Raw genomic sequence first — 24,384 nt, 5'->3', positions numbered from 1 at the left:
CCAAATCCGTCCACCGGATTGCCACAGGGTATAGCGTGATTCGCCACTGTTCACTGGTGTTGCTTAGCACTGACTACAGGATATGTGGCTCATGAGGAGCTCACCAACCGTTTTACCACATTCTTCTTAACTCAGAATCCAATAGCTGGACTGCTGATACCACTTTGGAACTCAAGAGTGATTCCGTCCGCAACTTTCTACGACAGCCTTCCGCAATGCACAATGATCGCTGCCCGCCGGTACACGACGTCTTCATGGTCTTAGTTTAGCTGTGGGAGCTCCTCCGCGTTTCCGCTTCACAGTCACATCACCACAGGAGACTTGAGCAGCTTCAGATGGACACAGAGCTCTCTTGACCGACCAAATCTAGTGTCACTGCTTCTATACTGATTTTATGCTGGCGGGTCCACCACTTTTGACATATAATGGTCATGAGACTGGATTCCATTAGGAAGTACTCAGACAACTACAGCATAGGTCGTATAAATTTGAAACTGTTACTTTATTATTGCATGTCGATATCATTCAAACGAGCCCTGCATAACAAGACTAAGTCCAGTGGACTCATATAATCATCCACAAAATACAGAGGTATTTGCAGTGAAGACATGCCAACTAGTAGGTAAGAGTTTCAAATTGATATGCAATAATAAAACAACGGTTTCAGATTTACACGTCCAGTGCTTGAGTTCCCCTTGTTTGCAATCTATTGGTCAGTCTGAAATACATAGGGGTGTCCAGATGCTTTCGTCAGGTGGTGTACATCTTAACTGTGAAAAAGTGGTTAATCATACTTTAAGCAAAATCAGTCAGATGATACCAGTTATGTCGAAACTAATGACAGTTGTTGTGTAATAATCGTTCATATAAAATGTGATGTAATCTCCTGTGTAGGAAATACAGATACTAGTCTAATTAACAAATCTTTCAGCTGCTTTTACAGCTTCGTTTCAGCTTGACCTGTTTAAAGACGTGTTTCTTGTTAAGATTGTTAGACTGTTTTCTTCCCTAAGACTCAGTGGGAAACTTTCATTTTGTAGACATACATTATTCCTAAAATTATTACCTTCTCTACGAGGAGCCAAGTTCCGTCTCGTCGTAAATGGAACGATGAAAATTCCTCTTATATCTACCTTCCAAATTCTATATTCTAACACAGCTCACCTCCGTTTCATCCCTCGTCAGCTGACGCTGCGTGTGCAGTGTGCTACTGTATGCCAGCACTGGTGTTGTTAAAACAGTGCACAGTGTAGCTTTCTGCATTGTCAAGCAATGTGTGTAAATTGTGTCCAACGTGTAGAGTGAATGATGTTGTAGTATGAATGATCATGTAACACTAGTTTTCTACGATATAATGCAAAAATGTGTAAACGGAACAAGATTCCACACTAGGTTGCATAGAGTTTAATAGATAGGCCTTATATTCGGAAGGATGGAGGCACAATATCCTTCCAGCCAACCTTAGTTAAGTATCCATGGCTCCTTTCAATTTCTCCAAGTAAATGTCGACTTAGTGTCTGCTATAAGGCCCACTAATGTACCATCATTCTCAAACCAGAACTAGAATTGCACTGCCTGACACAGTAAAGCACCCAGAAAACATGGTCGGATGTCGATGTAACTTCGTATACGTACATACACGCCAGCAGCAGTAAATTAATGACTAGAAGTACGTTTCTCTGTGACAAGTAAAACGGTGACCAGAGTGTATTAGTCTTGTTTGAGTTTAGTGTCGTTAGCAGGAGCGGTAGGGTGTACAAGGGGCATGAACAGCATCAGATCTTGAATGATCACTGTGAAGGGTGCCGCGTACTCATATGAGATAGCGTTATCAGGAGATGACCGTGTTTGAATGTGGCCTAATTCTGGGTCTCTATTTGGCTGGCTGATTGAATGGGGCAACACCCAGATTTGTGGAGCGTTCAGAAGCGCCGATGGCTCGATGTTGGACTGCGTAGGAAGGTGAGGACATGTGTACTCGTCGACAACCTTACAGACGACCACTGCAAATGGTTCTAATGGCTCTGAGCACTATGGGACTTAACATCTGAGGTCATCAGTCCCCTAGAACTTAGAACTACTTAAACCTAACTAACCTAAGGACATCACACACATACATGCGCGAGGCACGATTCGAACCTGCGACTGTAGCAGCCGCTTGGTACCGGACTGAGGCGCCTATGAACCACTACACCACAGCGGCCGGGACGACCACTGCAATGGAGGACTTTGCACCAATCACATCGTAATCCCTTCACATCTGCGGCTGCCATGCTAACATCCTGCGCCAGACTGGTAGAAGCCGGAGTACGGAATTACGTCCCATGCCGTTCACACCAAAACCGGCTGCATTTGGAATGGTGCCATGACGAGGAAGTACGGTCTGCTGATGAATGGCGTTACATTGTGTTCAGCCATGACTCGTGGCTCTGCACACGCCAGATGACCATTGTCGGCGATTATGGCGCTGACCTGGAAGGGATTCCAGTCTTTCAATGTTTTGAAGAGGCACATCAGTGTTATTGCTTGAGTCATGATGCGAGCAGGCACGGGGAATGGCTTCAAGGCACGGATGGTAGTGACTGGTGGAACTTGTAACACAGCAAGTTATTACCAGATGACATACGGTGCAGTAAGGCACGCAGCCATTTGGTACCGTGACTGCAGGATGGCTATGTTTCTTTTCTTTTCCTTTTTTTTCGCTTTGTTCACAGTGCAGCTGACGCTGCCTGCCGTGACAACTGCATAGCGTACTATTCAATCAGTTCGAAAATTCATACCCTCTAAGAATCTAAATAATCCATATTAGTTATTATCCGATATTGTTCAAATCTGGTACACAGCCTTTTGTTATTAATGGACTGATGCTGCCAAAATAACAGATTTTTATTAATTATGGGTCTGCAGATAAAAAGAATTACCTAAAAGTCCTAAAACGTAAACTAGTTTTTTAAAACCAAGTCAGGAATAAATACAGATTGACTTTCAATATCATTTGAAGCCATTACAAATTTACCAGTGCATAAAATATGTCAATTAGAATTTCCTTTTCAAAACTGTAGTCCTGTGCATCACGTAATACAAAAATCGGTCAAAATTATTATCTGATTATATTTTGCTGCGTGAGTGCGTGAGAATGATTGAGAGAGTGCATGTGTGTCATACGTTAAAATTTAATATGCCATTTTTCATAAAACCTTGTACAAGTAGACCGTGGGAAAGTTATGGTGCAACCTTGATTCAGATGACGTACGCCGGTGTGAGCTTGCGTTTGTATAAAATCAGCCAGAATGAAAGTTAGAGGCGAAATAAGTTTACTTATCAATTTGAAGACTAATTCGTACTTCGCTTATTTTGATTAAACAGTATACTAGAAATTGAAGTTTTAATGACGTTAATTACTATCAGACTATTGATTGAATAAGGCAAGATTTGCCGCGAGAATGATCTGGAAGGAACATTCTGATTGGTCGTTTAGATCAACAACCAATCAGAATTAGGCCGTCCCCGCGGGAATATAGTGGAGTGGGCAGTGAGTAGAATAGTTGGAGAGAGTCGCTTGGTAACCGGCCTACGAGTAACACCGTGTTAGATAGCTCCGTAAAAATACTCTGAAAAATGAAAAAAATATTGAGTTAAATTCGGTTCGAATACGTCGCAACCGAAGCGACTGGAGTTACGAATATTTTAATGAAAGTTTGGTGTTTCTAAATTAAATAGTTCGAAAGTTATGAGCGTGTAAACTTTCTGGTCGTAGTAACAATTCCGCGTGGCATGTTTCGTGCTCTGTACGGAATACTTTGGCGAGCACTTCTTTCGAAGAAGACCACTGAAATGACTGAATGTTTAACTCGCGAGTAGCTGTGGGTCGGTACCTGGTAGAACGTAAAAATTATTCGGATCGGACTTGCAACAATTCTGGCTGCTTTTCGAGTGAAACTATGCTGTACAGACAGTGAACTTCGAATGAGAGAGCATTATCATAGTAAATACGGATTTTATAGCCATTTCACGTGTTTCCATATGAATAAAAAGTAGATTCAGTCTAGTTTTAAATGCTTTCTGCAAGTAGACTGCATCCTCCGAACACCCGATTTTTCTTAAAATGAACTTTCAGTAACTGACTTCCAACTCAAGTTACGCGTCCTCTGCGTGGTAGGTATTAGGTAATGGTTTCATCAACGCAGCTTTACACTGCCTAGCACGACTTGCTACTACAGAGTGAAAGGGCGTCGGAAAGAAGTATATCGGGGTAGGTTTAATCTGATTTAACATGCCACAGTATTATCTGCCCATATGCGCGTTATCATATGCCGATTTTTCCATATGTTGAAAGGTTCCCGAAGTAACAGGCTAATTCGCCCTGTATCTTATACATGTTTGCTGCTCTTACACCATTATTGGTGCTAAAAGTGATGCACCGATGAATAAATCTAGTATTACTACTACTGCTACTACTAAATCATCCGCTTAGACGAAAGACTTCCACTTTGAACAGGCTTATAACCCAGTCAACGGAGACCAAAAAAGATGGAATAGGGGGAAAATTTCGTGTAGTCGCAAATTTTCGTATAATTGTAAGAGACAGTACAGTGAACAGCTAACTAAAACTTGTGACCGATGTGGTGTGATTCTAAGGGTGGCAGCGCGTTTGGAGGTGACGTTTTTATTGTTATCTCGAATAACAAGGAAACCGTGGTTGCTACTGAAATGCTTCGCAGTACAAAATTAAACTACATTAAATTTTCTACAAAACAGTCAGTTATTTTGTCTCTAGAACCAGCAATTATCACGTGTCCGGGAATGAAAAAAATCGCCGATTTCTAGTGTTCAAAAGTTATGAAATGAATATTTATTGTTGAATCAAGATGGATAAACTTAATAATGTGTATACCGCATTTAAATGAGATAAAGACGTATGAAGTGATAAAATTTGGTGTTTGGATGTGACGATGAAGAGGGGGCGGGGGAGGGGCACGAGGGGGGGGGGGGTGGTAGACGCATTATGAAAGGTAGGTCACGAGAACCTCAATACGTCACAAGAAGCAACTAAAGGGTGTTTCAGAAAGTTATACCAACCCTTCCGCAGCACGCTTCATAAATCATTGCCGACGCAATGTGCAAGCTCCCTGGGGAAGGGGAATTGTTTTATTTCTTCAAGTGTGTAGAAACGGTATTAAATGCAGGCGTAAGTTACTATTGGAATTAACGCAAGAAAAGGGAAAATGGAGAGATTCTACGAAAATTTTTTCTGCACACTGTTGCACACTGCTAGAGGGGAATTTGATTATTGGTCATCGTGTACGGTAGTTGTAGCATTCTTCCATGAGTGCTGCTCGCTTAACAGTATACAGATGGATTATATATAACCAGCATTTCCTGTCCAGTTCTCTTACGTCAGTAGGCAAACTATCTTCACAGGACTCGGGTCTATGGTGGAGTTACTTTCACAGCAGCAAGTCAGGACAGCCATAGCCTGGATATATCATTTTGAAAAAGTCCTGTGTTTCTATGCGCGGCCGGTTTCACACCATTTCAGCTGCAATAACGGTTGACATTTGTACAACCTGGCGTATTGAGACTAGTGTTAGTGTACAAGTAAACAATTTAAATGAAGATTTACATACGTGATGAGCATACTAACAAAATCAAGTCATGTTCAGATCGAAAAAAGAGGATAGGATGACACATGGTTTATGTTGATGTTGTTGTTGTTGTTGTTGTGGTCTTCAGTCGTGAGACTGGTTTGATGCAGCTCTCCATGCTACTCTATCCTGTGCAAGCTTCTTCATCTCCCAGTACCTACTGCAACCTACATCCTTCTGAATCTGCTTAGTGTATTCATCTCTTGGTCTCCCTCTACGATTTTTACCCTCCTCGCTGAGCTCCAATACTAAATTGGTGATCCCTTGATGCCTCAGAACATGTCCTAGCAACCGATCCCTTCTTCTAGTCAAGTTGTGTGACAAAACTCCTCCCCAATTCTATTCAATACCTCCTCATTAGTTATGTGATCTACCCATCCAATCTTCAGCATTCTTCTGTAGCACCACATTTCGAAAGCTTCTATTCTCTTCCTGTACAAACTATTTACCGTCCATGTTTCACTTCCATACATGGCTACACCCCATACAAATACTTTCAGAAACGAATTCCTGATATTTAAATCTATACTCGATGTTAACAAATTTTTCTTCTTCAGAAATGTGTTCCTTGCCATTGTCAGTCTACATCTTATATCCTCTCTACTTCGACCATGATCAGTTATTTTGCTCCCCAAATAGCAAAACTCCTTTACTACTCCGATCCGTAGAACGACAGTTTTCTTTCTCCTGATAAAGACGTCCTCCTGAGTAGTCCCCACCCGGAGATCCGAATGGGGGACTATTTTACCTCCGGAATATTTTACCCAAGAGGACGCCATCATCCTTTAACCATACAGTAAAGCTGCATGCCCTCGGAAAACATTACGGCTGTAGTTTCCACTTGCTTTCAGCCGTTCGCAGTACCAGCACAGGAAGGCCGTTTTGGTTAGTGTTAGAAGGCCAGATCAGTCAATCATCCAGACTGTTGTCCCTGCAACTACTGAAAAAGCTGCTGGCCCTCGTCAGGAACAACACGTTTGTCTAGCCTCTCAAACCCACGCTGAAGCACACAAGCCTCCCCACCAACGGCAAGGTCCATGGTTCATGGGGAGGGAGGGGGGGGGGGCGACGGGGCAAGGTTCATAATCAGCAAATTATCGCTAAGTATAACACGTCAAAAATCAAATCACCAACGACGCTTCCGTGGTACCTGGAAAGGAGGAAAACTAATAAAAAAAAGTCCTAATAAGGGGCCGGCCGGAGTGGCCGTGCGGTTCTAGGCGCTACAGTCTGGAACCGAGCGACCGCTACGGTCGCAGGTCCGAATTCTGCCTCGGGCATGGATGTGTGTGATGTCCTTAGGTTAGTTAGGTTTAATTAGTTCTAACAAGGGAACATCCCCATCGCATCCCCCTCAGATTTAGTTATAAGTTGGCACAGTGGATAGGCCTTGAAAAACTGAACACAGATCAATCGAGAAAACAGGAAGAAGTTGTGTGGAACTATGAAAAAATAAGCAAAATATACAAACTGGGTCGTCCATGCCTAAGATACGCAATATTAAGGGCGATGTGAGCCGAGGAGCGCCGTGGTCGCGTGGTTAGCGTGAACAGCTGCGGAACAGGAGGCCTTTAGTTCGAATCTGCCATTGGCTGAAAATTTTGCTTTCTTTATTTTCGCAAAGTTGTGATCTGTCCGTTCGTTCATTGACGTCTCTGTTCACTGTAATAAGTTTAGTGTCTGTGTTTTGCGACAGCACCGCAAAACCGTGCGATTAGTTGACGAAAGGACGTGTCTCACCAATGGGAACCGAAAACATTTGATCGCAAGGTCATAGGTCAACCGATTCCTCCACAGGAAAACACGTCTGATATATTCTATACGACACTGGTGACAGCATGTGCGTCACATGACAGGAATATGTTGTCGACCCACCTAACTAGTACACTTGGCGAATGGGTGAAAAGATTCTTCTACCTTGCCCGATTTAGGTTTTCTTGTGGATGTAATAATCACTCCAAAAAAAGTGATGAAAACATAAGGGTTTGTGACATAAACTGAAAATAAAAAGTTAAAATTTTCGGTCGAGGGAAGATTTGAACCAAAGACCTCCAGTTCCGCAGCTGTTCACGCTAACCTCGGGACCACGGCTCTCCTCGTCTAACACTGCCCTTAACATTGCCTATATTGCACGTGGACGACCCAGTTTGTATATTTTGCTTATTTTTTCATAGTTCCACACAACTTCTTCCCGTTTTCTCGATCGATCTGTGTTCAGTTTTTCAAGGCCTATCCACTGTGCCAACTTATAACTAAATCTGAGGGGGGTGCGATGGGGAGGTTCCCTTGTAAGTTCTAGGCGACTGATGACCTCAGAAGTTAAGTCGCATAGTGCTCAGAGCCATTTGAACCATTTGAGCCAATAAGGGACCACCAGGTAGATAAATTCACGCACGATGAATAACAGCATCTGGTGAGCTAGCGGCGATCTCATATGCCGAATTGGTGGTCAAAGCATAGACAACAGATGATAATCTACGGAATAATGCAAAAATGAGCAGCTAATGATCACTCACTTGTCTAAAATGGATTAATAGATATATATTGGTAAAGACCCAGTTATTCATTCTGTATTTAATTTCCGCAAAAGTATCCAGTTTAAAATTATTCTGAAACTTAGCATGCAACCAATACGAAGAAAGTAACGGGACTGAGAATCATCTCGAACCTGGACAGCTCAATCGGCAGAAAACAACGCACAGCGAGGCCAAGTGGCAAGAGGCTGAACACAATAACTTAAGGGCGCGCACATGACTGTGTCCTAAAAACTGAAATTTTTTAGCAATGTGTAATTTGTGGCAGAACGCAATTGCGGAAGCGCCTGATAGCGCCATGGAGAGAGCGGAACCATGTGTAATGAGCATGCGCATCCATAAATAACCAGACCAGGAGAATGGTAGTTGAGCTGATACGAGGACTGGGTAATCCCTTACAATATGTTTAAAAAAAGGTAAATTCATAAAAACTGAGCTCTATGGCCTTGATTCAGTCAGCATGTGCATGGTAACCAATTTGTCTTGGCTTTGCTTTAGTGCTATTTTCAAATACCTTGTGATGTTAATTATGTCTTCATGCTTTTTACTGCAATTTAAATCAAGCACGGATCCTGTATAGCGCATGACGCTAGTCTACAACCCGGCTTTTATTGGGTCCATTTATAAATTATGTTATATTTATCGGTTTATAGCTTTTAAATAGTTGTTACCTTGAGTTCATTTCGAAACCATCAACGCACTGCTTTTCCTTGGTCAACCTTTCACAACACTGGCGCTAATAATAGTGATTTTGTGAATATGTTCATCCCGCATATACCTTTTCAGTTTAGTTATGTTTTCTTGCTACTTCACTTGAGTATTTGTGAACCAGTTTGTACAGATTGCATCTGATGAAGAACCCAAACAGCTGCGAAATCTGTCATCCCTATAAAAGACTTACAGTCAAAGCGGCCTTATGCTTTCAAAATGAGTTATTTTCAGTTTATTAAGTACCCGTGCGTCATCGTACTCCTCGCAGCTGCCACGCTAATACATTGCGTTTTTCAATGCGTGTTAATGGAGAAAACCACAGCGCCGACTGAACCTACGCGGCAGCTGCGCGCCAGTGTGTGACTTACCACGGTCCTGGTCTTCCAGCCGAGCCCTTCGGCCTCGTCCTCCGCCCCCGCGACCGCCCCCGCCTCGGCAGCGAGTCCGTGGTCAGCGGGGGCCGCGCCGGAGGCCGCGACGGGCGTGTAGACCGCCTGCAGACCAGAGGGGCCCACGGCCAGCACGCGGGCGGAACCCGCGGAGGGCAGCCGCGCCCAGCAGTCCGCCGTCTGCAAAGTTCCAGGGGCGCTCAGTTCATGTCCTCTGTCTCACTGGTACAAGGAGCTAGTACTGGGTGATTATAATTAAAATGAAAAAGGCCCGAGTATTGGTTGTAATTATCGTATCGCAGCGAAAGTTGGTAGATATTCTAACGCATTACTGCGAACACATTTACGCTCGAAAGAAGTAGTTACAGTTCGGCCACCAGGTGCACATCTGGCGCTGTGAATGTAAGAAAGATGTATAGAAATTTTTCTTTATGTAATGGGCTAGGAATGGGACTAGGGCAGAAAAGGTCAAACAAGTGAGTAAGGCATAATGTAGATTTTATTATCAAGCGCCACTTCAACAGTTTGTTCACTATGAGCACGGGAAACGATAGCGAGATGCCGCAACGCCAGATGTGCATCTAGCGGCCAAAATTGCAACTAATTTTTCCAGAGGTAATCGATTCCGCATTAAAGTATTAGCATATCTACCAAGTTTCCCTCCCGTTTGATAATTACAGCCCTCACTTGAGGTTTTTGGACAACATGGTTGTGGAGAGAAGCAGCGATTATTATGATTAATCAATAATTCGAAAACAGTCTTAATCGCATTTATTATTATTATACCGCCAACCGGTTTCATCTCGACGTAGGGGTCATCTTCTGGGCGTTTACATCATTGGTCGACTGCTGGTGGTGTCTCTCCCGTCTACATAACGGCAGAAAATTTGTTTCTGTTATTGAATTATTGACTCACTTGAGCTCCCTGAGTATCTGCACTAGAATTACAACAAGCCGGTACTTGGTACTTGTGTGCATCTCTTGTTGTTGACACGACTGGATGGGAGGCAGAAGAAATTTTAGTTATTGGGAAGAAACGAGGACAGGAAGACTTCGCTAACCCATGTGATTTTAATATAAGAGTGGATATCCTGGGAAAAAGCGAAAATGAATGTACATCTCGTAGAATAAGATTCGCTACATCTCACAACTGAAGTGCTCTATTTCAGCCACGACCGGTTTCCAGCTTGCGACCATCTTAAGATAATTATAGTTCGTTCTTATGTTTCAACATTTATTGTCGTAATTTGTAATATCTGTCTGGTAACATGACAAATCACTATTTGTATTAGGGAGCGTTATTTGGAAGCATTTGTAAAATGATTGCCCGGAAAATGTAGTCATAATAGCATTATTATTCTTTGGAATTTTTTAAAAAAAGAGAAGGTTGTTACTCCATGGTTATTATAATTCAAGTTTTATTCCGTGCGCGATGAGAAAATAAAATAAAAGGAAAAATACAAATTAAATTCATTGTTTACTGAACGTAGTGGTAGAGTCCTGTCATTCAAACGCCGATAATCTCCCAAAACCCGCCACTGACCACCTGGCTTTATAACGAGGTGTAGTGGACTGGCCCATTGTGATTCTGATGGACGTATAATACCATTTTTTAACAAAAACTGAAATTTTTTAGCAATGTCTAATCTGTGTAGCTCCAATCTACAAGACTTATTGTTTTCTAGTTGGCCATTAGATGCAGTGATATAATGCTGCACTTCTTGCTTCAACACTTTTGACATTGCGGATGGTTTTGTAAGTTCATGAAATTTCTCCAAAAGTTTAGACAACTAGGACGTTGCATAAAATGAGCTTACTGAGTCTTCAGTATTCACAGCAGTTACCTCCGATAAAATTTATATTTTGGTGATACTATCAACTTTTTATATTTGAGATCAACGAGTAAACCATAATGATGAAGGAGATCAGCCGCCAGTATACCTTCTTATACGTCTGCTACAGTAACTGGGTATTCATAATTGCGTCTGAGCCCTAAACACCTAAGAGCCTTGAACCCTAGGTTTTGATCTCTGATCCATTTTGAAACTGGTATAATGCACAAATCTGCACCGCTCTATACCAGAAAATATCTTCCACCACTTCGATTTTTAACAGACAGAAGACATTGGTGGCTTGATGTGGGTACTGGGGTTGAACACTCGGCCGCTGTTGTGTCTACTGTAACATCGTATGTTAAGGGTCGCCCTGTGACAGCAATCGCACAACTTGCGTACGGGCCGCTAGACGCCGCCGCGAGCGCTGAGAGTGCATTGCGATCGCAGGCGCGCGTGTTGCGTACGTTCCGCGAGGTGCCGCCACGAGCGCAGCAGTATGTAAGTGCCGGCGGGGTTTGGCCAGCTCTCATTTTGTTGGCATCTCATTTTTGCCTATTATCTTCTTTGCATAGTTGCTTAACTCTTACTCGTTTATGGCTCATGTTATTGTGCTCTCTTTCAGCCATTCTGATTGTTTTGATTTACTCCCAGTAGAGAAGTGCTCATTTTCCGATTTCACTTTTGCATATTTCTCACTTTGCTAATAATATGCTCCTTAGCTTTTTACAGTTGATTTGATTAACATAGTCTCATGTACTGTTTGTTGGTTTCAGCCTGTTCATATTTCGATGTTCTTTAAATACTGTAATAATTATCGGAAGCATTTCTTCCCTTAAACTTGTGTAAAGTATTCTCGATGTAGGATTTGTTCTGTGGCACAGGTGTAAGATTTGGAATATAAATTATATATGAAACTGTGCTTTAAAAGGAATTTATTTTTTCAGTTTGTACTACATCAGACGACAATTTTGTGATATGGGGGAGAAATTTGAGGGGCGAACCCATGGAAATACGAGGGCAGTTCAATAAGTAATGCAACACATTTTTTTTTCTCGGCCAATTTTGGTTGAAAAAACCGGAAATTTCTTGTGGAATATTTTCAAACATTCCCGCTTCGTCTCGTATAGTTTCATTGACTTCTGACAGGTGGCAGCGCTGTACGGAGCTGTTAAAATGGCGTCTGTAACGGATGTGCGTTGCAAACAACGGGCAGTGATCGAGTTTCTTTTGGCGGAAAACCAGGGCATCTCAGATATTCATAGGCACTTGCAAAATGTCTACGGTGATCTGGCAGTGGACAAAAGCACGGTGAGTCGTTGGGAAAAGCGTGTGTCATCATCGCCGCAAGGTCAAGCAAGACTGTCTGATCTCCCGTGTGCGGGCCGGCCATGCGCAGCTGTGACTCCTGCAATGGCGGAGCGTGCGAACACACTCGTTCGAGATGATCGACGGATCACCATCAAACAACTCAGTGCTCAACTTGACATCTCTGTTGGTAGTGCTGTCACAATTGTTCACCAGTTGGGATATTCAAAGGTTTGTTCCCGCTGGGTCCCTCGTTGTCTAACCGAACACCATAAAGAGCAAAGGAGAACCATCTGTGCGGAATTGCTTGCTCGTCATGTGGCTGAGGGTGACAATTTCTTGTCATAGATTGTTACAGGCGATGAAACATGGGTTCATCACTTCGAACCTGAAACAAAACGGCAATCAATGGAGTGGCGCCACACCCACTCCCCTACCAAGAAAAAGTTTAAAGCCATACCCTCAGCCGGTAAAGTCATGGTTACAGTCTTCTGGGACGCTGAAGGGGCTATTCTGTTCGATGTCCTTCCCCATGGTCAAACGATCAACTCTGAAGTGTATTGTGCTACTCTTCAGAAACTGAAGAAACGACTTCAGCGTGTTCGTAGGCACAAAAATCTGAACGAACTTCTCCTTCTTCATCACAACGCAAGACCTCACACAAGTTTTCGCACCCGAGAGGAGCTCACAAAACTTCAGGGGACTGTTCTTCCTCATGCACCCTACAGCCCCGATCTCGCACCGTCGGATTTCCATATGTTTGGCCCAATGAAGGACGCAATCCGTGGGAGGCACTACGCGGATGATGAAGAAGCTAATGATGCAGTACGACGTTGGTTCCGACATCGACCAGTGGAATGGTACCGTGCAGGCATACAGGCCCTCATTTCAAGGTGGCGTAAGGCCGTAGCATTGAATGGAGATTACGTTGAAAAATAGTGTTGTGTAGCTAAAAGATTGGGGAATAACCTGGTGTATTTCAATGCTGAATAAAACAACCCCTGTTTCAGAAAAAAAATGTGTGGCATTACTTATTGAACTGCCCTCGTAGTCTTAAGCGATCCCCTTTAAAAATAAAAATTTCTGTGACACTAAAAGACGTGACACTGTAGGCACCGAAAATTTGTATATATATAAAATTATAAATCACGCTACCATCATAGTTATCTTGTTTTTCTACTGGCAAAGCTGAACACCTTTTTCACGCTGATATCGAGTGCCAATTTTATAATAACATTAGCAATATTTGTCGTTCTTATCGAATTTAGCTCTGCTTCTACTTCCACAGCGCGATCTTTGCCTACTTAAGTTTTCGATTCTTCAATCCTTAGGACAGTACCTCGGACTGACATAGACGATGATGCTGACGGAGTTGACAGAACTGGTGCAATATGAACCTCCTCAACAGAGTGCATTTAGACCATACGATCTGCCATTTCAGTAACCTTATCCACTGTTTCGTCAGACGTAAATAAGATACTTCTGATGCTATTGGGAAGTTTTTCAAGAAAAACTGTGTTTTTAAGATCTTGTCTGACATGAAAGTAATGGCATAGGTCCGCAGTTTTCTTAATGATTCATTAGGCTTCGTATCACCAAGTTCACTCAAGAATTTATTAATTTGACGCTCTTCACTTTCTTAAAATATGGTCAAAAGTCGTTCTTTGGTAAGAGAATATTTATTGTTCTAGTCAATTGTAATTAGATCTCACATACTTTCAACAAATTTTGGCTCCAGATGAGCAAGCAAATAGTTGAATGTAATCGAAGCGGCAGCTGCACGAGCAATCATAAAATGCGCTTCGGGCCTTTAGAAAACTAGATGTCTGGTTTCTCATCCAAAACGACGGCAGATTAACGCTTATCACATGACTTTCTAGTTTACATTCAGGACTGTTCCCTTCATGTCCATTCTGTGTGTTTTTAAACACAGTTGACGAGAATTCGCGTCAAAACAACTAGCTTGAAAAATTACATTGCAAATTTCGTCGTCTCGTTAATCACGTCGGGGTCACCAATTTGTTGCTCACTGCGTTAATTAAAGACTGAATTTAATTTGGATCTTTGCTTTTATTTTATTATCTTATCATGCACACAACTGAACTTGAAACACAATCACAATGGAGTAACAACCTACTCGTTTTTCGTTTAATTCCAAAGAATAATAATGCTGTTAAAGCGACATTATCACAACAAACAATGTACAGACACATCTAAATACAAATTTTAATTTGTCATGTACCCACATCTGTTATGTATACATGTTTGTAACATATCTGATCGTCCTAGATGTAAGTTATTTGACCATAACCTTTGTATTTCAATGTAAACATGTTGGACACTGCGAATTCATGGTTGGTTGGTTGATTTAGGGGTTGGGACCAAACAGCGAGGTCATCGGTCCCGTCGGATTATGGAAGGATGGGGAGGAAATCGGCCGTGCCCTTTCAAAGGGACCATCCCGGCATTTACCTGAAGGGATTTAGGGAAATCACTGAGAACTTAAATCAGAATGGCCAGACGCGGGTTTGAATTGTCGTCCTCCCGAATGCGAGTCTAGTGTGCTAACCACTGCGCTACCTCGTTCAATTCTAATTCATGTTTTATTACAGTAATTGACATACAAAGCGCCATTACAGTACTAAAGGCGTAATGGGGCAGTTCCAAAAATTATTTAAGTGACAAATAACATACAAAGCGCCATTACTGTGTTAAAGGCGTTATGTGACAGAGGCGTAATGTGACAGTTCAAATAATTGCTTAGATGACACTTGTGTAGATAATGTGTCAAAAACTGATTTTTTTTGTAAAAATATGCAATTAAGATTTGGATGCTCAAGCTATATGTAAGTACACTAATATTTTCAACACTTGTTAGTTCGCCACTTCCAGTACTTTCACTCTGAGCGTACTCTTTGTCGTACATGCTGACTCTGAATGTCGTCTCGCCCTGTAGCAGGCTCTAATGGTGCTCTCACAGAGGGGCAAGTACCTTTTGCGGCAGCGTATCACATCTAAACATGAAAATGAATGAATAATCACCGGAAGATGGGGACATATCCGAAACCGGTCGTGTCTTATGTAAGTCACCTTCGTTGTGACTAGTAGCGGATCTTGCTCTAAAGACTGTAAAGGAAGAGCCACGGAGTTCAGCAGCATCCATTATGGATAAAATTCACAAAATGAGTATATGTTGCCATGGAAGGTAGCATATCCGCCTAGTAACTGTTCAGCATCATGTACAGCCTCTGGCTGTAGAATGGCCTTCAGTTTCTCTATTGAATCACAGAAGAGGCGACCACTGAGGAGTCACTTCCCCAGCGCTGTGGTGGACACAGGTTTTTGCACATTTATTGCCGGTCGATTAAAAAATTAATCGGGTGACATCGCTCTTTAATACCATGTAGCACCAGCTCTGGATTGGTAATGGTCTCAGTTCAGCGAGAAATAGTCCGAAATTTTCCTCCAGAATGCCGTGTCCCACTGAAGCAACGTGGTGCTGATCAGACTGTGTACAGCATCCTACTTCTAATCTGAGCTTTCTAGATAATACATTATAACGGTAAGTCAACACGAAGTACCATTCGGTGATGAACAGTACCTCGAACAGCAGCATCTATAAAATATGGGTGGAAGAAAACTGTACTACGTTGAAACGAAACGAAATACTATGTTCAGATATTGGAACTAAAATAAGTTGAGTGTTGTACAAGAACAGATAAGCGAGCAATCTATAAAAAGCGATACAGGCCATTTTTGACAAGTAGATGTCGCCAAAGCTGCTTGTATACATTTTTATTTTGTTTCTCCAAATCATTTTGTACCGGACCAATTTAGAGCTCCAGCTAGAGAACAAAGAATGAATATCTACTGAAGTGCATAATTTATGTAATATTGCATCAAAATAGCAGCTATTCCACTTCGGGAGCGATGGCGTGTGGGGGTGCTACTTTTCAACTTTTCCATGTGTGTCGTTACGCTAGTATCTACGTAACTTTGGTTGAGCTCATCTAGGCGTTACATACGATATTATTTTGTGCTTACGTTTACGCAGCAACGACGCTGCAGATAGTGCACAGCTGGAACTCTACTTTGTAGATGGTTGTTTCCTATACCAAGATACAACAAGTTTTACAACTGGTTACAATAAGAGGCTACAAAGATGATGCATTTTGGTACCCACTAATGATTTACGCTCTATCCACAGATGAAACAGCCCGAAACTGTTTCGGTAAACATGTTTCAACATATAAAAGAAAAACACCCAATATTTAGATAGGTGGATGGATTTAAAAAAAAAAAAGAAAAGAAAAGCTAAGACCACAGCAATAGAAAATGCCACATACACGTGCCGTTAGATTTAGTCACAACATTGTAACAAGCAACTTTTGACGGTACACACGTATCAGAAATGACCATCATACACACCTAAATTTCATGTACTTTTCTAAAAGTATATCAAGGCTAAGACTAGGTGGAAATGAGTAGTAGCAGATGAAAGAGAACGTGAAAGACAGACTTACGCTATCTGATCAAAAGTTTCCGGACACTATTAGTGGACATTAAAGTTGGATGTAACCACCCTTCGCCTTTATGACGGCCTGAACCCTGCTGAGAACACCTTGAGTGCGATGTCTGAATGTCATGTGGATGAGTGGCAGCTGATTCTTCCTCAAGAGTGGAATCCAGAGAAGACAGCGATTTTGGCTGCTGGGATCTGGAGCGCTGTCGACATTCTAACTCACCTCAGAGGCGAACCACTGGCTTCAGGTCGGTATTCTGGACATGCCTGCTTTATGACAGGATCAAATAATCATCGTCTCGAAACTGTTCCTCCAAGCAGTACACGAAGGTGTAAAATATGTTCATATCCTTCCGCATTTTCAGTATTCTTAACCGCGATAAGTGGTCATACTCTTACTATTAAAAGACCCTCAAACACGACTTCTCCATAATTCGCTGTTGGCACTACACATGGTGACAGGTAACGCTCCCCAGGCATTCTTCAAACCAAAAACCCTTCCTTAGATTACCAAACGGCATAGCGTGATACATCACTCCAAATCACTCTTTTCCAGACATCGCTCTTTACACCACCTCAAGAGTCGCTTAGCACAGACTACAGAAACGTGTAACTTATGAGGAGCTGCTTAACCATTGTACCCTGTTCTTCCTAGACCACGTACAGTCGCTTGGTAGCTGGACTGCTCTTAACTTTTTGGATCTCTCGATAGATTCCTTCCGCTAATTTCATGCGGTTATCCAGAACCACCGTCTGCAGAGCTCACGGTTCTTGTCCGTCTGTACATGAGGCCTGCGTGGTTTTGGTTTCTTTCGCATTGCCACTTGGCAGTCACTTCGCCAACAGTCGACATGGGCAACTTTAGAATGGTGGAAGTCTCCCCTACGGGTTTGTTAGTAATGTAACATTCAATGACTAGTCTTCGTTCTAAGTCACTGAGCTCTCGTAACAGACACAGTCTATTGTTACTCCTTCTCGACTGACAACACAACATTTCTCGCCTCCTTCCATATTGACCAGTTCGCTTTCCGTGACATCTAGAGCCCAATTCCACATTACATAGGGGTGTCCGGATACTTTGCATTAGATAGTGTAGGTGCGGCAAGGTGTACGGACAAACTAGAAGTTATCAAACTGCTGTGGTCATATATAACATTACTGTACGCTACAGAAGTACAAGGTCTTTCGATTTGAGATGTTGGTTACCTGCGTGAGCTGCGCCCATTGGTCCCTGCCACGTGGCCGCCACAGCACCACGTGGACGACAGGATGCCGGCCACTACACGGCCACTGGAGCTGGAGGCCGTGCGTCTCCAGGCGGGCGGCGGCGCGCGTCTCCAGCACCGGCTGCGGTGCCGGCGTCCCGCCGCGCGACGAAGCCAGGAAGTGGCACGCTGCACGACAACCCGCCGGCTGAGGGAAAGAAAAGGACGTGGCACCACCAGTGATGTCTGTTCTTCTTCACGTTTCAGTATAACTCGTGCAGTTGCAGTGGACATCTTGTTTTTATGTATTTTATTTATTTGCTAGCATTAACTTTTCACGTACTCTCTATGCAGTGTAGCAAGTTCCACCTCTTATTGCAGTTCCTAACTGATTACGCAAGGGGCTTTCAGTAAGTAATGCAACACTTTCTTTTCTTTTTTTTTTTACTGGAGGCAGCATTATATAGGATTTCGTTACACAATACTTTGCCAGACTCTTTTGATCACAAAACCCAATTTTTCAACATACTCTCCGTTCAATGCGACGGCCTCACGCCGCCTTACTGGGAAGGCCTGTATGACCGCATGGTACCACTCTACTGGTCGAAGTCGGAGGTCACGTTTTACTGCATCAATAACAACTTCATCATCCACGTACTTCTTCCCGCGTGAAGTACAGCCTTCATTGGTCCAAACAAATGGAAGTTTTAAGGTATTGCTGCGATGAAACATGCTTCACCCAACGGCTCACCATGCATTTCTTCATTGCTGGGACTCCGTAGACATTCCGCAAGCGCCTAAAAATATCTGGAATGCTCTGGTTTTCCGCTAAAGGAAACTCAATGACACGCCTCTGCTTGGAACGCAACTCCATTACAGACGCCACTTTGAAGGCTACGTGTAAAGCTGCCACCCATCGAAACTTCATGGAACTATATGAGGCTGAAGCGGGAATATTCCACGACACCCCACAATAAATTCCGCATTTTTTCAACCGAAATTGGCCGAGAATAAAATGTGTCACTTTACTTATTGAAGGCCCCTCGTACACGTTTTCTGCTCTGATACTTGCAGATTCTATCCAGTTACGTTGTGTTAATGAGTTAGTAAACTACAACTGCGTGTCTTGTTGAAATATGTCAGTGTGTCATGTGCCGAGTGGACCTGGCTTCCGCGAGGATTTTAAAATCCCGCTACCTACGGCGCGCGCCTCTGTCTGTCAAAGCGACGCTACCTGGCAGCTTTTTCCGCAACCTGCAGCTTGCAGAGGCCACAGAGGGGGTCTTCCCTCTCTCAGCTTGCAGTAGAACGGGTCTTGCCAGCAGTACTGGCCGCTTCTAGTAGTTGTGGTAATAGTTTTTTCTCCATGTGCATCTGAGATATGAAGTCACGTAAGTCATGTTGTTGCGACAGGCATCCGTCACCCCGTCATCCTAGCAGAGTGAAGTTGCGTATTTTTAGTATTCTTCAAGGCGCCAGAAGTGCCTCGAATAGTTTACGCAGTTGTCCGATGCTGTGTTTACTCACTTGTGAACTGAGAAAACATCGAACGCAGTTGTTACTTCTACCGGCTGTAATACGAGTTTATTTCCTGTTCTGTGTGTGTGTGTGTGTGTGTGTCTGTGTGCATGCGTGTTCCTAGTCAATCATGTATCACGTATTCGGCAACTGGTGTTGACTTCTAGGCGAGTGTTTTCTCAATGAAGCGTGGTTGGCGGTTAGGCATACGAGTAGCCTTTTTGTAGGCGAACCGCGTGAAGAATAGGTTATTAATAATAGTTGCCGGTTTGATGATACAAGCCGGTGAGCATGCAAGTTCCGGGTGGATTTAGACGACACGACTAGGGAAATTAGTTCTGACACGCTCCCACAACGCTATGGACCGAGAGTTACAACTGATTTTTGACAGATAATTTAAAATAAGTTACCAGAAATGGACATATTTGTCATATTGAGTTATTAGTGAACTTTCTTTGCCCAAAATAAACATATTTCCTATCTGTCAATAGCTATTTTTATTTGAACATTTCAGATCATGTTTCCTGGTTACAAAGTTACTATGAACTGTGGCAATGAATTGATACTTCCGTTACCACAGGTAAGCCTGTAATTACTAGATATGATCTGTAGACAGGAGGCACAGCTAGAAACCGGCCATTCCGAAAAAAAAAAAGTTCAGTAGCCAGAAAACAAACCTATCTTGTTAAGGTAACTTGTCTCCCCGTAAGACAATTAGCATAACTGACTTGTCCTACTTGTTCGTGACTGTTAGACCAAGAATAGTTGATATGAGGATATTCAGGACATGACGCTGCGTCAGCCCAGCGACGACAGAGTGAGAAACTCGGTGGGTCCTGAAATAACGAAGCAGACAAATGGGAGGTTCATAGATATATGGTAGCGCAGAGTCTTGGTTGTCTGGGAAAGGAGACCCGGTCATGCAGAATTGAATACATACAGTGCAACAATACACCATGCACTGAATGATCTTCATTGCCGTGGGCTAGTAAAAGTGTAACCGTTTACTAATTCGAATATTTCTGTCGATAAATAAATAGATTTTCAGTTCCTGTCCGGGGCACTGAGTAGGCTGATGGTTGCGCATTTTTTACTCTTTCATGCTTGTCATTACAATATTTGATCATAGTAAAGAATAAATAAAAAAATTCGTTTGGCTTTGCTGGCTGGGACATCCGCGGAGTGGGTTTAGTTGATTTTCGGTTTTCGTCCTTCGCGCAACCACATCCTCTTTCTCTGCGGATATGTGTGATTTGTGTTGTACGTGAATTTGTTGGGATCAGATGAGGGTAATGGATGGGTGTATAGCGTAGTGTTACGTTGTGTGGTATGATGATGATGTGAGAAGAGAGAGGGCGAAACCTGTTGCCCGCACGTAGCCTACGTCTTCCGAATAGCACCAAGGGGACACCAAACTTAACGTCCGCAATCGACGGACGAATCGCCATTAACAGTGTCACACGCCCTCACTTCAAGATATACTGCGGAGAGGTCTGGAATTTAAATCAGGACATTGGCACAAGGACTGGTTGGTGATTAAGAACTTTATGCCGCCCTACCTGTCCTCTCCTTTTTGAACAAATAATGTCAGAGAAGATTTCCAACCGGTTTACCCCCGAGTCGAACACCACCGCAAGGGCGTGCGTCAGCGACCTCGGCTCCAAAGCCAAGTATAATAACAAATAACGCTTGTACCACAGTAACTCAAAAAATGGTTCAAATGGCTCTGAGCACTATGGTCACATCTGAGGTCATCAGTCCCCTAGAACTTATAACTACTTAAACCTAACTAACCTAAGGACATCACACACTTTCATTCCCCAGGTAGGATTCGGACAGCGGCCTTCAGTTTAGTCAGGCTTGGAACCCTGCACTCAGCCTGGAGAGAAATATGCGGTCCCAGAGATTGAGGACCGCCCCCGACGGCTGCAGCAGGGAGACTGCAGACCCCAGTTCAGACCCAGGCGCCGCTTCCCCCACCGCCTCCAGCAGCCGCCGCGCCGGCCGCACCAAAGACACCAGAAGAGGAAGTGGAGGGGGTAACGGCTAGTATATATAGGGCGCCTAGAGGAACAGCACACCATTCGTGTCGCGCGGTTTCAGACTGAAGTGCCAAGAACCGCTCGGCCACACCGGCCTACAGTAACTCAGAGCTTCTGAGGATGTAGAGGTTCCGATGAACTTATAGGAGGGAAGAGTTGCAATCTTCTTTTTCTTCTTGTGGTAAATAACTCTGTGGCAATATGCAAGTAGTTCCTTTAATAGAAATGTACGAACAACCAAAGATCAGCTGTGTTCAACGGCCAGTTAGACTAAGACAGCGATTAACTTGGCGGTGGGTAACAAAGATAACACGCAGTCTTCTTGAATATTAATAAACTGTTTCCGTAGCAGTTAATTCTTTACTTTTGGATCAATGTCGGTTTCATGGCATTAAGAACCACACCGTCGGGCGAACATATGCACAACAATTAATCAAGAAGAAATAATAACTCTGAGATATCCACTGATATGATAAGTTTATCTAAAGCTATTTTAAGATTTTTAAAAAACTTTTAAAAGCTTTTACATAAGAAGCTGTCAAACAACTAAAAAAAAGTCCTTAAAGTGAATCTCTTACTGTTCTTATTCCTTCTTGATTTATTGTTATGCAGATCTTTACTTGAATGTGTGGCTCTTACACTTAGTGCCATGAAACCGGTAGTGATCTGCAAATAAAGGATTAAAAACAGCTAAAGCGGTTTATTAATGTCAAAATGATTAGGCACAGCTGTGGTTGCCCTATCTAAAAGGTTGTCTGCAAAATCATGCAGTTATCACTCAGCAACTGACCGATCGTTAAAGTTAATTCACCTGAGTGAAAGTGGTGTTTCTTCACTATTTCGTCAAAATTCTACATACATCTGGAAAGCAGCATGCTTTGAAGCTGTTTCTACGCACCCTCCTAAGATGTAACGTACTCTTCTTATAGCTACTGTGGAAAATGCACTCCAGACAGATGACACGCTTAGCAGTGCCAAGGAGGGTGAGAGTTAAGCTCTAGACCTCACTAAGATCAAGGCTGATTCTTTTTTAGTTTTATGTGCTTATGAAAATTGGTGGGGAGGGGGGGGAGGGGAGAAGGGGGAAGGGGAGAACGGAAAGAAAAGGAATTCATGATAGCAGCTGCAACAGGACTTTATGCTGAATCAGCAACGACGAATAAAAATGCATGCCCGGCCGGAATTCGAACCTGAGATATCCCGCCTCCTACGCAGTCGCGTTAACCTCTGCGCCACCTGGACACAGCGTTAATCGCAATTGCGCGGACTCTCTCTGTACGCCTCTCGGCTGACCCATATTCCCGCCTACCGCCACCTTTCCGCAGTCCCCGTCCATTCCCCCTTGCTGGATACTTGTGCATTCGTTGCCTGTTCTTTGGTGAATGTCCAAATTAGGTATAATTAATTAGAAAAATATTGGTTTCTCTGTAGAAAATGTGACTTTAAAATTGAGATACATTTATTTTTTACTAGTGGCCTTGCTTAAAGCAAGATTAATACGAAATATCGTTGAATAATGGTATGTCAGATGAATTTATTAGATATTGATTTATAATGCAGACCAGTAAGCAGCAATACTTACGCAGATCGTCTTTCCTGAGCATATGCTTCCCCACACCGACCATCCAGACTGCAGCACGTCGCACGTTTGCCAACACTGTAACAAAATAGGAAAATGATTGGAAAATGCTAGAGTTATATCCTGAAGTTATGTCTTAACTTTATTAGGAAAATAGTTACACCGAAAAATAGGTGCAGTAATAGTCTATAATATTTAAGTAGCATGCTTCTGCAGATAAGAGTATATGGAACGTGAAATAAATTTTGATGTCTGTTAGGAGCTAGCTGTATTAGATGACGATCAGTTTGGCTTCAGCAAAGGTAAAGACACCAGTGAGGTAATTCTGACCTTGCGGTTAATAATGGAAGCAGGACTACAGAAAACTCAAGACACGTTCATGGGATTTGTCGACCTGGAAAAAGCGCTCGACAATGTAAAATAGTTCAAGGTGTTCGAAATTCTGAGGAAAATAGGGGTAACTTATTTGGAGAGACACGTAATATACAATATGTAAAAGAGCTAAGAGGGAACGATAAGAATGAAAAACCAAGAACGAAGTGCTCGGATTAAAAAGGATGTAAAACAGGTATGTACTCTTTCGCCCCTACTTTTCAATCTATAAATCGAAGAAGCAATGACAGAAATAAAAGAAAAAATCAAGAGTAGGATTAATATTCAAGGTGAAAGGATATCAATGATAATATTCACTGATGACATTGCTATACTCAGTGAAAGTGAAGAGGAATGCTGAATGAGATTAACAATTTAACGAGTACAGAAGTTGGACTGAGAGTAAACTGAAGAAATGAGAACAGCGAGAAACTTAACATCAGTAGTGATGGTCAAGAAGTCGATGAGGTTAAGGAATGCTGCTACCTAGAAAGCAAAAGAACCAATGACGGACGGAGCAAGGAGGATATCAAAAGCAGCACTGGCAAAAAGAGCATTCCTGGCCAAGGGAAGTCTACCAGTATCAAACATAGGCCTTAATTTGTGGAATAAATTTCTGGGAATGTACGTTTGGAGCACAGCATTCTATGGTGGCGAAACATGGACTATGGTAAAACCTAAACAGAAGAGAATCGAAGCATTTGGGATATGGTGCTATGGAAGAACG

The 24,384-nt window shown here is 42.8% G+C and overlaps 1 protein-coding gene across 1 annotated transcript in view; it reads right to left on the bottom strand.

Moving 5' to 3' along the window:
- The window catches only part of LOC124622069, a 111,655-nt gene that overhangs the window by 13,204 nt on the left and 74,067 nt on the right, over window positions 1-24,384 (bottom strand). Inside the window, exons 3-5 of the mRNA XM_047147642.1 lie at window positions 23,289-23,363; window positions 18,148-18,354; window positions 9,259-9,459 (exon numbers count right to left, since the gene is read on the bottom strand). Of these exons, the coding sequence (XP_047003598.1) occupies window positions 9,259-9,459; window positions 18,148-18,354; window positions 23,289-23,363 (483 nt within the window). The remainder of the gene's footprint in view (window positions 1-9,258; window positions 9,460-18,147; window positions 18,355-23,288; window positions 23,364-24,384) is intronic.

This window comes from Schistocerca americana, chromosome 7, assembly GCF_021461395.2.
Source record: "Schistocerca americana isolate TAMUIC-IGC-003095 chromosome 7, iqSchAmer2.1, whole genome shotgun sequence".
NCBI lineage: Eukaryota > Metazoa > Arthropoda > Insecta > Orthoptera > Acrididae > Schistocerca > Schistocerca americana.
The sequence above is the reverse complement of the archived record's forward strand: the minus strand, read 5'-3'. Positions and strand labels throughout refer to the sequence as shown.